Below are 14,913 nucleotides of genomic sequence, written 5' to 3' on the forward strand. Positions count from 1 at the left end.
CATTGATCAACTGGAGTGGTGGCAGATGGAATTTAATCCAGACAGGTGTGAGGTAATGCATTTTGGGTCGTCTAATACAGGCAGGACATATACAGCAAATGTCAGGGACCTTAGAAACATTGATATACAGAGGGACTTTGGGGTGCAAGTTCCCAGCTCCCTGAAAATGGTGACACTGGTGGATAGGATAGTGAAGAAGGTGGTTAACTTGCTTACCTTCATAGGCAGGGATGTTGAGTACAAGAGATGGGGCATCTGGACAAGACATTGGTTAGGCCACATGGAATATTATGTGCAGTTCTGATCATCACACTACAGAAAGGATTTGGTAGCACTAAAAAGAGTGCAGAAGAGTCTCACCAGGATGTGGCCTGGAATGGAAGGCTTTAATTACAAGGAGAGATTGGATAGGCTGGGATTGTTCTGACTGGAGTGCAGAAGGCTAAGTGGCGACCTTATAGAGATTTATAAAATTATGATGGGCACTGTCTTTTTCCAAGTGTAGGTGAGTCTAAAACCAGAAGATATAGGTTTAAGATGAGAGGGGAAATATTTAAAAGGAGATCTGAAGGGCAAGCTTTTTCACACAAGAGGCCGGTGGGTATATGGAACAGGCTGCCAGAGGAGACGGCAGAGGCAGGTACAATCACAATGTTTTAAAAAGCATTTGGGCAGGTACATGGACAGGAAAGGAATAGCGGGATATGGGCCAATGCAGGAAAATGGAATGAGCAGAGATAGGCATCAGGTCAGCATGGATCAGTTGGACTCAAGGGCCTGTTTCTGTAATTTATTGGCAACTACATTAAATGCACCTTGGATCCTCCTTGTACTGTCTCAAAAAAATAAGTTAAGTTAATCAAACACAGTCTTCTCTTATTGAGTGCATGTTTGGTCTGAAACCTCAGTATTCTCTCCTTGAATGCCCCTCACAGCTCCAACACAGATTTACCCTTAAAGAGTTCTTTGTTCATATTTTGCCAAATCAGATCACAATTTTAATCCAATCCATGATCTATCTTCCTCTTTCCATAAATGTGCTAAATCTAATTGAATTTTAATCATTACCTAAAAAACACTCTCTCACTGCTGACCCTTCCAACTACCAGGATCATTCCCTAGAACTAAATCCAGAAACACAGATTCTCTTGTAGGGATTTCTATACACTGATCAGAAAGGTTTACTGTAATGCATTTTAAGAATTCTGTACTTGCTGTACCTTGTCCGTTTTTTGGCCTGATTAGATTAGGTTTATTTCCTAATAATTTTGCACCTCTGAAGTCTGCTTTACAAATTTGCTCTACCTTCCTCTGTTTAGAATCCTATAGTACACACACAGTTGTATGACTTGCCCCATTTTTATTATTCATTTGGTCAAATTTGTTCATCTTTCTTGCAGGTTATTCCTCATTATCTCCTCAAAAAAATTGTTTCCTTAACCAATTTTAATACCAGCAATTTTCATATCTCATCAGAAAACTTTATAACTAGTAATGTTGAGTAATCATTTATGCTTTTCTTTAATTCTTGTTTCAGTAGTAGCTACAATCTCACATGTTTATCAGTCCCTCAGTTCAAAGGCTTTGTTTTCTTGATTCCTTGCATTAAAGAATATGTCATTAAGCACAAATAAAAACCACCTTAGTCCTTTTTACCATTCTTGTTTCCTCTCCCTTCCCTACTTTCCAGATTTCTCTCTTTCTTCTGAAACTGCTCTCAGGTTCCCATCTACCCACCAAGATTGTTTAGTATCTTCCCAACAGAACCAGCACTGGAATGATGTCTGCAATATGCCATTGGTCCTAATAAGATGCAACCTATCCTGCCTGCAAAGGTCTATCTGTCTCAGACCTGGTTCCCCTGCCGAAGTAGAACTAATTTAGTATGAATAGTTATACATGTTTTTATTACAGCATTGCAATTAATCAAACATAATTTGCATCATCTGCAGTTTATTATGCAAACATTGTGCTGGGAATGATAGAAGAAATATTTCCAAAGCAGTCATGGTTGGAACTTTTCCAGGAGCATATGTCTTAATTAGGATTTGGAAACTACTGTAATCTTATACTGTTGAGAATGATGTTGTAAATTTCATAGAATGTCCATGTTCTTTTGATGTTATCATTTCATAGAGCATGTTTGATTCATGATGATTCAAATAGGTAAAATATTATGTTAAGTACATAATAATATTTAAATATATTATTGTGCATAGTATAATAAATCTTAATATATGCAAAACCTATTAAATATGTTTTACATATATTAAGATTTATTATACTACGCACAATAGTAAGGACTTTTCCTTTTATATTTCTTTTCAGTGTAACATGAACCAATCAACAACTGACAGAACTGATGAAACTGGCCACTTTGTATTACTTTAACCAATAGGTTACTATGGGTGCCACCTATGGCTTATTTGCATAGCTTTTAGTGTGACATCATTCTTCAGGCACCACATCAAGGACTTATCTTGCAGTGGTATTCTGTTCTATATTTCTTTGTAATGAGCCTTAAGTACTAATGGCAACACTAAATATGATGCAGCCAATTTACTGCTTAGAGCTATTCACAAAGTGCTTTTAGCTATCTCTGTACTTCATTTCATTCTGGAACATAAGGGGAATCTTTCAACAGCTGAAAAACCATTTTGCAAAGGAGTTATTAGCAAGGTATGAATCTTAAAAGTGGTTCAGATTACAATTTATAGCCACTACCGTTGCACCAACATCAGGTCCTAAACTTTCCCATCAAGTATTTAAATAATAAAAATGCCTTAGAGGAGATAAAATTCTGTGCCATGTAAATGTGTAAGTAAAAGCAAGCAAAATTAAAAAAAATATTTCCTGGTAGAATATTCTACTCATGAATAGTTTCTTAACCCATTTTACTGGATTCTCCTACCCACAACTAGGAATGAAACAATATTCTTGGGGTCAGCCACATGTTGTGCATCATATACAAATTGATGTTCAGGAGAGGTTGTACTCAAAATGGAAGGCGAAAAGTGCCATTTGTTACCATTGGCATGTATTTTACAGATACCAATTATTGTGACACCAAGGAGAAAATAATTCAATGGGTGTGAGTTAAACCTAACACAAAGGACGGTATTTGTGGTTGTTAGAGGTCAGTTATCTAACCTCAGCATATCAGTCAGGAATTCCACAGGACAGTATCCTAGGCCTAATCATCTTCCAGTCCTGATGCAAGGTTTTCACCAGCAACATTGACAATTCCTTTCTCCCCACAGATGTTGCTTGACCTCCTGATTTCCTCCAGTTGATTGTTGCCCCAGATTCCAGCACCTGCAGCCTCTTGTGTCTCCTAATCATCTTTTTGCTGCTTCATCAATCATAAGGTCAGAAAATAGAACACTACAGCACAGTACAGGCCCTTCGGCCCACAATGTTGTGCTGACATTTTATCCTGCTCTAAGATCTATCTAACCCTTCCCTCCCACATAGCCTGCTATTTTTCTATCATTCATGTGTCTGTCTAAGAGTCTCTTAAATGTCCCTAATATATCTGCCCCCACAACTTTTGCAGGCAGTGCGTTCCACACACCCACCACTCTCTGTGTAAAAAAACTTACCCCTGACATCCCCCTTATACCTTCCTCCATTCACCTTAAAATTATGTCCCCTCATGTTAGCCATTGTCGCGTTATGAAAAAGTCTCTGACTGTCCACTTGATCTATGCCTCTTATCATTTTGTACACCTCTATCAAGTCACCTCTCATCCTCCTACTCTCCAAAGAGAAAAGCCATAGCTCGCTCAACCTATTCTCATAAGACATGTTCTCCAATCCAGGCAGCATCCTGATAAATCTCCTCTGCACCCTCACTAAAGCTTCCACATCCTTCCTATAATGAGGCAACCAGAAATGAACACAGTACGCCAAGTGTGGTCTGACCAGAGTTCTATAGAGCTGCAACATCACCTCTTGGCTCTTGAAGTCAATACCCCAACTAATGAAGGCCAACACACCATACGCCTCCTTAACAACCCTATCGAGCTGCATGGCAACCTTGAGGGATCTATGGACGTGGACCCGAAGATCCCTCTGTTCCTTCACACTGCTAAGAGCCCTGTCATTAACCTTGTATTCTGCCTTCAAATTCGATCTTCCAAAGTGTATCACTTCACACTTATCCGGGTTGAACTCCATCTGCCACTTCTCACCCCAGCTCTGCATTCTATCAATATCCTGTTGTAATCTACAGCAACCTTCTGCACTATCCACAACACCACCAACTTTCGTATCATCAGCAAACTTACTAACCCACCCTTCCACATCCTCATCCAAGTCATTAATAAAAATCACAAAGAGCAGGGGTCCCGGAACAGATCCCTGCGGAACACAACTGGTCACCGACCTCCAGGCAGAATACGCTCCATCTACCACCACCCTCTTGTCTTCTATGGGCGAGCCAATTCTGAATCCACACAGCCAGGTTGCCATGGATCCCATACCTCCTGGCTTTCTGAATAAGCCTTCCATGAGGAACCCTATCAAACGCCTTACTGAGGAGTGGGGACATTTGCTAATGATTGTGCAATGTTCAACTTCATCTGCAATTCTTTGCTGAATGAAGTAGTCACCATGTATATGCAGCAAGACCCAAATGATAGTCAAACAGAGAGTGATAACTTACAAATTACATCCATGCCAAAGAAGTGCCAGGCAATGACCAGCTCTAATGAGGAGGCCAACTACCTACCCTTATCATTGCTGACTCCTGCACCATCAACATCCTTGGGGTGACCATTGACCAGAAACTCAAGCTACCAGCTACATAAATACCATGGCAGCAAGAGGTGAGCAATGACTCACCTCCTTTCACCCCAAAGCCTTCCCATCATCTACAGGGCACAAGTTAGGGCAGTGATTGAATAGTCTCAGCTACCTGAATGAGTGTATCTTTAACAATAGTCCAGCCATTCAACACCATCCAGGAGAAAATAACTCTTTGAATGGTATCCCATCCATCACTTTAAACATTTATCTTCAGCACTGGTGCACAATGGCTATAGTACCATCTAGAAAATGCACTGCAGTTACAAATTTAGGCAAATCTGAAGGTATCTCCTAAAATTGTGATTTTGACCATCAGCAAGGGGAAGAGGCAGTAGGCACATGGGAACACCACCACTTGCACATTCATTTGCAAGCCGCAAACCATTCTGACATGTAAATATGTTGTCCCTTCCTCACCACGGGGTGCTAATCCTGAAACTCCCTATCCAATAGCATGTTTGGTGTACCATCACAGGATTGTGACAGTTCAAAAAGCTGACTCACCACCACCTTCTCACTGGCAATATGGGACGTACAATAAATGCTGGCCCTGGCAGTGACACCCAGAGCCCAAAAATAAATGCATTAAAAACATTAGAAAGTACACAATTAAGAAACAAATGCACATTTCTTTCTATACTTGCAGACAGTCGTAATAATTCTACTATCTGAATTCCCTCTGTACTATCTGCCCTTCTGAGTGATACACGGTGATTCAGATGATTTGACATTTTGGCAAGCTTCAAGCAACGAAAAATAATCCTCCCCAATTATGGCGCAGGATTACACGAAGCGGTCAACGGTTGTTCAACCCGACCAACCAAATGGTAAATTCAAACTTCTTGGATTTTCATTGGTCAAACCTCGGCCAACGGCGCCGGGGTTGGCGGCCGCTCTCTTTGTCTATTGGTCAGACCAGGTGTCAATCAGTGGCCAGATTGAGATTTTCGGTGTGGTTTTCTATGAATCGGTGCGAGGCCGTGTCTGATGTTATCATCAGCGCGGCGCCTGTGCTGAGTAACGCCCGCCCCAGTCTGGTGGCGCACTTCTCAACCTTGGAAACGCATGTTGTAGGTGGACGGGGCTGAAGGTGAAGAGTTAAAAGTTTCTCATAAGAATAAGATCGAAACCTTTTGTTTTCAGTCAAAGAGAAGAAGCGAGACGGAACCATGTCGGAGGAATTTCAGTCTCCCTCCGTCTCGTCCTCCGTGCGTCTAGACGACATTTTAGGAGACTCCACACGTGAAGGTGCGGAGAAGGCCCCCGACGACTTGCAACCTCTCAAACCCGGGGCCGGCGACGCGCCCGTGGTCCCCCCCGTTGTCCCTACGGCACCGCCGGTCCCGGCGCCTCGGACCTTTGAGTCTGCAGAAAGCAACGATGTCGCCGGCGGTACATCGCAAGATGACTTGCCCCCGCCTCTACCCGCCAGAAGCCGGCCCGAACCGGACTCCACCTCGCAGACTGGTGCAGCCACCGAGCTGGCAAAGACGCGCCCGGAGTCAGTGGGTGAGTTATTATTGGCAACACCCGGGCAGGGTGGGGTGGGATGGAGGGTGTACAACAAAAACTATTTAATTAAGAGCTGTGAGGAGGAATAAATCTTATCATTAAATTTGAAGTTGCACGTTCTGATTTTTCAGAAATTAAAGCAGCAGTAGGCCATTCGGCTCCTCGCCTGTTTTCCGCCATTTAGTAGGGTTGAATTTTTATCTTAAACCCACCTTTTTTTTTACACTAACCCCATATTCTTTGACTTCATTGATTTAAAAATCTATCCATCAGTCTTGAACTACTGGGAGACTGACCTGTATAGCTCTATTGGGTAGATAATTCTGAAGATTCATTATCCTCTGGGTGGACGAATTTGATAACAAGTATTGAATTTGCCAACAAGTATTGAATTTGCCTTTATTTGCAAACTTAGCAAAATAAAAATGGTTTACTGTTGGATGACGGAAGTAGATACTGTAAACTTCCAAAAGGGATCTGGATAAATACTTAAGGAGGGGAACGAATTTGTGTAATGCTGGGAAATTGTTGGAGTATGACTAATTGGATGACTTAAAAACGGGATAAGTCGTCGCAGCTGATGTGGAGGACTATGGGCAGTAAAGTGTGTTTGAAAATTTAAGTTTGACGTAACCGTTTGTGTTTTTACTCGTTTCGTGTTGTAAACCGGGGGACGTGAAATGAGGAAGTCAGTGGTCGGCTGAGGCAGATTTATTCCCGTCTCCATTGACTGCACAAGGGACACTCCAGTCTGCATGCGTCTCGTCTCGGCAGATGATTGACAGTGTTCTGGCCATTCGGAGACTGGAACCCATGACCATGTATACTATCCGCTGTGTTGGGTGGGCCTTCGGTCTAGGTTGAAGGTTCATCCTTTGAGATATCTTTGTTTGCAGTCACGTTAATGAGGAGCAGTTTCAATTTTTAATTAATGATTTCGAAATGTTTTTTCCGAGTAAATAAAACGTGGGACAGAAGTCGTTTGTCGACTCTTAATTCCGAATTGATCACTACAGTTTCATCTGGCTGGCACTGCTTCATTTAGCAAAAGTTACCTCAATCCTCAAAAGGAAGATACTGCGCATGCTGAAAATCTGGAATGAAAACACTGCGCTTTTTCACCTTCCGATCTATTTGACTCTTTCAAAACTGCATGAAGCAGCGACTCCAGCTGATGACAAAACGTAGTGCCGCTTGACACTTTTTCCAGTGCTGGATGAAAATTATGAGCAAAATTAAAATGCAAAAGTGAATGCGTAGAGAAAGTTTAAAATGCTGGCAGTCCATGCAGAGCATGATCTCTTGTGTTAAATTCGAGTTCATTTAACAAATTTCAAATTCGATGTACAGTAGGATGTGGAAGCATTGGAAAGGGTGCAGAGGAGATTTACCAGGATGCTGCCTGGTTTGGAGAGTATGGATTATGAGGAGAGACTAAGAGCTAGGGCTTTACTCTTTGGAGAGGAGGAGGATGAGGGGAGACATGATAGAGGTATGCAAAATATTAAGAGGAATAGATAGTGTAGACAGCCAGCGTCTCTTTCCCAGGGCACCAATGCTCAATACAAGAGGGCATGGCTTTAAAGTAATGGGTGGGAAGTTAAAGGGAGATATCAGAGGGAGGTTTTTACCCAGAGAGTGGTTGGTGCATTGAATGCGCTGCCTGGGGTAGTGGTGGAGGCAGGTACGTTGGCAAATTCAAGAGATTGTTAGATAAGCATATGGAGGAATTTAAAATAGGGGGATATGTGGGAGGAAGGGGTTAGATAGTCTTGGGTGTGGTTTAAAGATTGGCACAACATGGGCTGAAGGGCCTGTATTGTGCTGTACTGTTCTAGGGTCCCACTTTTTCATGCCTTTCATTTTTTTGAACTGATTTTATTTGCACAATGTTTTTCACGTGAAATTATTTGTCAATTGAAAAATGAGGACTTTGGCTTTGTAAATATGGTTGTTTATTTTCATTTGGCATGTGTTTTTTTTAATTAGCATTTGGGAACCTGATTGGGAAATCTATTAAATAGATTAAACTAAATTTTCTAGTACTTTAGAACATTCAATATGATCTAATGACTATTTTGGGTTTTTGTTTTGAAGCAAGTGGTTGATCCAGCTTTGAGAACAGAATAGTAGAAATTTTGAATGATCATTTCTGACCACTTCAATATCAACACAGATTTAAAAATCACTTTGCCTTACAGATTTAAAAACTTTAACTAGTCGAAATAAGCCTGGGATGGAAAAAGCAGACTTTTTTATTGTGCAGTAGCAGATTGAGCAGATTTCAGAGCTGTTCTGACTAATGTTTAGCACTAATCAATTATTGGTGTTGCTCATAGGTGTCTGGATTTTGGTTGTGATATTTAGGTGCAATCCTGACATCTTTTTCAAAGATACTGCTTGAGTCATCCTAAATGGGCAAATCCATGTTCTGCTGATAAAATTCCTGAAGATTCCTCACCTGCTTGGCCAATTAAGAGTTGGGCACTGAATACTGACATTGCCATTGATGCCCATGTCCTTTCTTTGTAATTCACTCTCAAGTGTATACATTTCGAAGCTCCTTGTTTAGCCCTAAATTTAATTACTCCTTGCTGATGATCATGCATTCAGCTGTCAAAACCCGAAGCTCTGAAATTCACAAACCTATTTGCCCCTCTACCTCCATCTTAAATTGCTCTTTGAAATGTGCCCATCTTACCAAGATTTTGTTCATCTGACCTAATATCTCCTTTTAAGTGTCAAATTTTATTTAATACTTCTCTGTGAAATTCCATATTTTCTAATGTTAGAAGGGCTATAGCAATGCCATTTTGTAATAAGAGTCTGCATTAGCACTTTGATTTTGGTAAACCATTGAATGCAGAAGACATATTTACAACTGCGTTCCAGGAAGTCCCCAGGGTTTCATTCCTAACAATTGTTGGTAACCCAAACTGTTCGTAAGGCGGAAATGAACAAGTACAATATGTGGGAGAAGATCACAGAAATGGTGATGATGGGAGGACAAGCAGGAATAGGAAGAGTGGCTGCCAGATGGCCTCACTGACTCAGTGAATGGGAAGTGCTTCTTGCTCTGCTTGGCTCCACCAAGACCACACCCACCCCTCCCCCCACCAAGTTATTGCACTTGGGGTTGGGGGGGGTGGGGGGGAGCCTGTACAGTATTACTTATTACTGTCTGGTCTCCTGCCTCTGTTAGGGAACTACAGTTAGTCTGGCAAATGATTTAGCAGAGGCAATTACTCATGGTTAAAATTTCAAGTTTGGGTAAAATATTGTAGTTGAAGTGAAATGGGTGACTGACTTGTATCTGTGTACAGTTATAGACCTACAGCACAGACAGGCCCTTTGGCCCAACTGGTCCATGCCAATCCAGATGCCCATCTAAGCTAGTCCCATTTGCTTGCATTTGGCCCCTATCCCTCAAACCTTTCCAATTCGTGAACTTGTCCAAGTGTCTTTTAAATGTTGTTGATGTACTTGCCTCAACCACGTCCTCTGGCAGCTCATTTTATGTATGGACCACCATTTCGGTGGGAAAAGTTGCCCCTTGGGTTCCTATTAAATTTCTCTCCTCTCACCTTAAACCTATGCCCACTAGTTCTTGATTCCCCAACACTGGGGGGGAAAAGACTGTGCATTCATCCTATCTATGTACCTCAATCTTATACACCTCTATAAGATCACCCTTCATTCCCCTATGTTTCAATGAATATACAATGATGACACTACTGTAGTGGGCTGAATCTCAAATAACAATGAATTGGTACAGGAAGGAGAAAGAGCCTCGTGGCATAGTGTAATGATAACAACTTTTCCCTGTCAGCAAAACAAAAGAGCTGGTCATTGACTTCAGGAAGGGGGTGGTGCACATGCTCCTGTTTACATCGGTGGTGCTGAGGATGAGAGGGTTGAGAGTTTCATTCCTAGGAGTGAACATCAATAGCCTGTCCTGGTCCAACCACATAGACACCACAGCTAAGAAAGCACACCAGTGCCTCTACTTCCTCAGTAGGCTAAAGAAATCTGGCATGTCCCCTTTGACCTTTGCTGATTTTTATCTATGCACCATTGGAAAGCATCCTATCTAGATGCATCACAGCTTGATATAGCAACTGCTTTGCCTGAGACTGCAAGAAATTGCAGAGTTGTGAATACAGCTCAGCACATCACAGAAACCAGCTTCCGCTCTTGGGACTCTGTCTACACTTCTCGCTGCCTTGGTAAAGTGGCCAACATAATCAAAGTCCCCACCCACCCTGGACATTCTGTCGTCTTCCCCCTCCCATTGGGCAGAATATACAAAAGCCTGAAAACACATACCACCAGGCTCAAAGACAGCTTCTGTTCTGAGGTTATAAGACTATTGAATAGTCCCCTAATATGATAAGATGGACTTGACCTCACAACCTACTTCGTTATGGCCTGCACCTTATTGTCTACCTGCACTGCATTGCATTTTCTCTGTAACTGTAACACTTTATTTTGCATTCTGTTATTGTTTTACCTTGTACTACTTCAATGTACTGATGTAATGAAAGGATCTATATGGATGGCATGCAAAATAAAGTTTTTCACTGTACTTTAGTACATGTGATACCAATAAAGTTCTAGCCTGTTGTATCTTTTCTGCACTCTTTCCACCTTAATGCATCTTTCGTATAGCATGTTGACAAACTGAAAACAACTGCTTGTGCAACTGCAACATTACATCCCAACTTCCATACTCAATGCCCAGACTGGTGCAGGCCAGTGTGTCAAAATGTCCCTTCACCACCCTGTCTACCTGTGATGCCACTTTCAGGGAACCATGTAGGTCCCTCTATTCTACAACACTCCCCAGGGTCATGTGAAAGTCCTGACCAGATTTGTTTTCCCGAAATGCGACACCTCACACTTATCAGAATTAAACTCCATTTACCATTCCTCAGCTCACTTACCCAGCTGATCAAGATCTCTCTGTAGCTCTTGATAACAATCTTCACTGTCCATGGCACCACTTATTTTAGCCTCGTACAGTATCCATTGATTATTTTAAGACTTGCAGGAAACAATTTGGTTGTAGTTTATACAAGGAGGACTGGAAGAAAATACAAAAAGAGATTGGAGACATGAGACTGCAAATGCTGGAAATTTGGAGCAACCCACACAATGCTGAAGGAACTCAGCAGCATCTGTTGGAGGGAAATGGACAGTCGATGTTTTGGGCCAAGACCCTTCATCAGGATGCAGAAAGAGATTGAACTTCTAAATTTGGTTGGAAGAAGAGGTTCAATACTTAAACTGTTTGTGGCCTAGAGGAGCAAACTGATAGTTTTGTGTGTGGAGCGGTGGAGTACACGTGCAAATTATTGAAAGTAACAAGACTGGTTATAAGGCTATTAAGTCATCATTTCATGAATGATTAGAATTGAAAAGTTGAATAACAATACTGAACTTCCATAAAACTGTGATTAGATCATATCTTGATTACTAGAAACTGTTCTAGTATTCTTTTATAAATAAAAACATAGTGGTATTGAGGACAGGCAATAATTTATTGGAATTATGATGGCTTGGGGATTATACCTCAAAGGTTGAGGTAAAGAAGATGGTCATGTTTTGAAAAATCAGTATGGTTAAAATACATGATCCATTGTTGCAATGGACAGATGTGGTTAATATTCAAAGTTAAGCTAAACAAAAGAGATTAAATAATATGTTGATGGGAGTTAAATGGAGTAGTCAACAGAAATGCTGGGATGAATGGACTGTTTTTGTGCTGTAATAGGTTGCATCTCTGTATTGATGTGAAAGGGTATGTTGACTTCATGATAAATCACTATTTTTCATTATTCTGCTTTTGGCATGGTTTGAAATTGACTACCACTCTGCTTACAGGTTGCACTTTCTTGGAGCAGAAACTAGACCAAAAAGGTAACATTGTGAGTTATCTCTTGCAACCATTAGTGGCTTACTCAGTTTTTTTTTATTGCTTCACTAATAATTTATTTCATTATGTCTCAGTTCTTTTACATACCTTTTCTAATTTATCATCATTGATCTTTCCTTCACTTAAAAAGCAATAAACGTTACAAGAATAGCTTTAAACAAATTTCGATTGGAATAAAAAGATTAATTGCTTATTTCATCTCATTCCTAAACTTACTGATCATATAGTATTGTGTATAAGATTGCATGCTGTCATTGCTTGCCTTTTGTATAAATTTTAACAACAGATGTAGTGAAACAGAATATTTTTGTTTTGTCATGTGTTTGACACTCTGATAGAAATGTAGACGTGAAGTTTGAGGATTAGTGCTTTGGTAGTATTCTGAGAAGCATTTTGGAATTAACCACCATCTGCAGATTTTGCCTGGTTACAGTTCTGCCAATGGAATTGAGTGTGGTTGTCAATGCACTAAGTGCCCTTCAGAATCAGTGCTGTGTTTGTGTAACTTGAAAGTGTTTGTGACTCCTTGTAGCTGCTTTTCCTTGTCGTGAAAGCACTTAGAAGTTGCGGGTGTGGGAAATATGATAAGTAGCTGTTGCGCATCTTGCAGATGACAGGTGCTGCAGTCACATTCTGTTGGTGTTGAGGGTGGTAGTGTGAATGTGGTGCAACTTAACTGGGCTGCTTTGTTCTGGGTGGTGTGAAACAATTTGTATATTGTTGAAGCTTATCTGGGCAAAAGTATAGTATCCCATCACACTTGTGGGACTTCTAGCTTGTGGGGGAAAAAAGGCTTTTGGGAGTCATTTCGCTTGCCACAAGATACCCAGATTCTGACTTCCCTTTCAGATGGTGGTTTTTAATGCAATCAAGTTTTCAATCAATGTTGACTCTAAGGTGTGGTACAGGATGATTTGGTGATGATGTTGATTATCAAGGAGCAGTGGCTTCCTGGTGCTGATGTTGCCCAATATTTTAGTCCTTGATACCCTATCTAATCTGATAAGACATCCAAAGTGTAGACCTCTAAGTTGTTTGAAGTAAGCTGGGTGATACCTTGAATAACCCCTTTTCATAAGCAGGTAACAAGGAGCTGGAAGTACTCTTTATTTATTTTGGTACACTAAATCCTCATTATTTGTGAAGGATAGGAACATGGAATTCCCAAAAGAAAAATACTTGGAAACCCTTAAGGCTCCCTTCTTTCTACCCAAATGCACCCACCAAACCAATGTGCTTTATAATGTTCTAAAAGCTTTAACACATTAACAAACACACACAAACTTTTAGTCACCTAAAAGTTAGTGGCATTAGCTAACATACTGAAGGTCCTCACCAGGTTACGGTAGCGAACAGTTCTTGTGAACTGTTTGTAATCCAAACAGTTCACAAGTCAGAAATGTGGCCACGAACAGAGTTTCCCCCACAGCAGCAGCCATTCCGCTGATCTCCCAAATGCTAATTCGTATGTGTGGTCTGTACATAAATTGGGTGTTCATAAGCTGTGGAGGCCCTGTACTTCGATTGAAACTTATCAGCAGTAATTGGTTTCGAAATCACTTCTGCAGCTGTGTAAGCAAAGTTTGATTTTTATTTGGAAAAATGAAAAAAAAACTGCATATGTTGAAAATCTAAAACAAAGACAAAATGCTAGAAATGCTCAGCATGCAAGGCCACATTTGTGGAAAGAGAAACAGTTAACTTTTCAGGTTGAAACCCTTCATCAGAACTGGGAAGGAGATAAAAGCTTCTTAATCTGCAGGGAGGGTGGGAGAGGGAAGGATGTTGCTGTTAAGGTAAAACTGTGGTGACCATGGGATAAGCTGTAAACAAGGTTATCCGGTCAGTGAGTGAATGGGAACAGTTAGATAGTGGGAACATAAGAATGTAGGAGTACGAGATGCAGAGCAGGAAGACATGTCCAGCAGGACAGGTTGGGGCATGTCCTCCAGTCCCAGAAGGGGAAAATTTTTTTAGGAAAGAAATGAATCAACAAGCTGAGCTAATATCACAGATGATTTCCATCTGAATCTGTCATCCAAGTGACATTAAATTATCGAATTCAAAAATGAGTCCAGTGGGCCGCACTGTGCCCAGATGGAAAATGAGATGCTGTTCCTCCAGCTTGATTTAGGCCCATTATTAACAGGACTGGAGGTCACAAACCTTATTCTCAGCCTTATTTTTGGCATTTTCTGTTCTCTATCTGTACAGCATAAATCCACTTAATACAAGAAGTCTAGAGACTAATTTTTGGCATTTTCTGTTCTCTATCTGTACAGCATAAATCCACTTAATACAAGAAGTCTAGAGACTAATCACTATATTTATACAGACAGTGATTAGTTTGTCAATGAACGGACCTCTTGTATGTTAACGATGAACTCTTGACCTCACAATCTACCTTGTCAGGGCCCCTGCACCTTACTGTCCACTTGGACTGTACTTTTTCTGTAACTGTAATGCAATATTCTTCATTCTGTTATTGCTTTTTCCTTGTACTACCTCAATGTACTTGTTTTGAAATGATCTGTATGGATAGCTTGCAGAACAAAGTTTTCATGATATGTCGGTACATGTGACAATAATAAACTAATTCCAATCCCAATGTATACAGGTGACCCCTGTGTTAAGTCAATTTGAATATTGAAAATTTG

The 14,913-nt window shown here is 40.8% G+C and overlaps 1 protein-coding gene across 8 annotated transcripts in view; it reads left to right on the forward strand.

Annotated features, from left to right (window-relative positions):
* The first annotated feature begins 5,765 nt into the window (after positions 1–5,765).
* LOC127568146 (reticulon-4-like) overlaps positions 5,766–14,913 on the forward strand; it is a 52,633-nt gene continuing 43,485 nt past the window's right edge. The window contains exons 1-2 of one of the 8 annotated variants that reach the window (XM_052011525.1): positions 5,766–6,318; positions 12,205–12,240. In XM_052011525.1, coding sequence (XP_051867485.1) covers positions 5,979–6,318; positions 12,205–12,240 — 376 coding nt within the window. In that variant the 5' untranslated portion in view covers positions 5,766–5,978. The remainder of the gene's footprint in view (positions 6,319–12,204; positions 12,241–14,913) is intronic. The other 7 variants (XM_052011528.1, XM_052011530.1, XM_052011532.1 and 4 more) reach the window with 7 other exon arrangements.

The sequence above is a fragment of the Pristis pectinata genome, chromosome 3 (genome assembly GCF_009764475.1).
Source record: "Pristis pectinata isolate sPriPec2 chromosome 3, sPriPec2.1.pri, whole genome shotgun sequence".
Classification (NCBI taxonomy): domain Eukaryota; kingdom Metazoa; phylum Chordata; class Chondrichthyes; order Rhinopristiformes; family Pristidae; genus Pristis; species Pristis pectinata.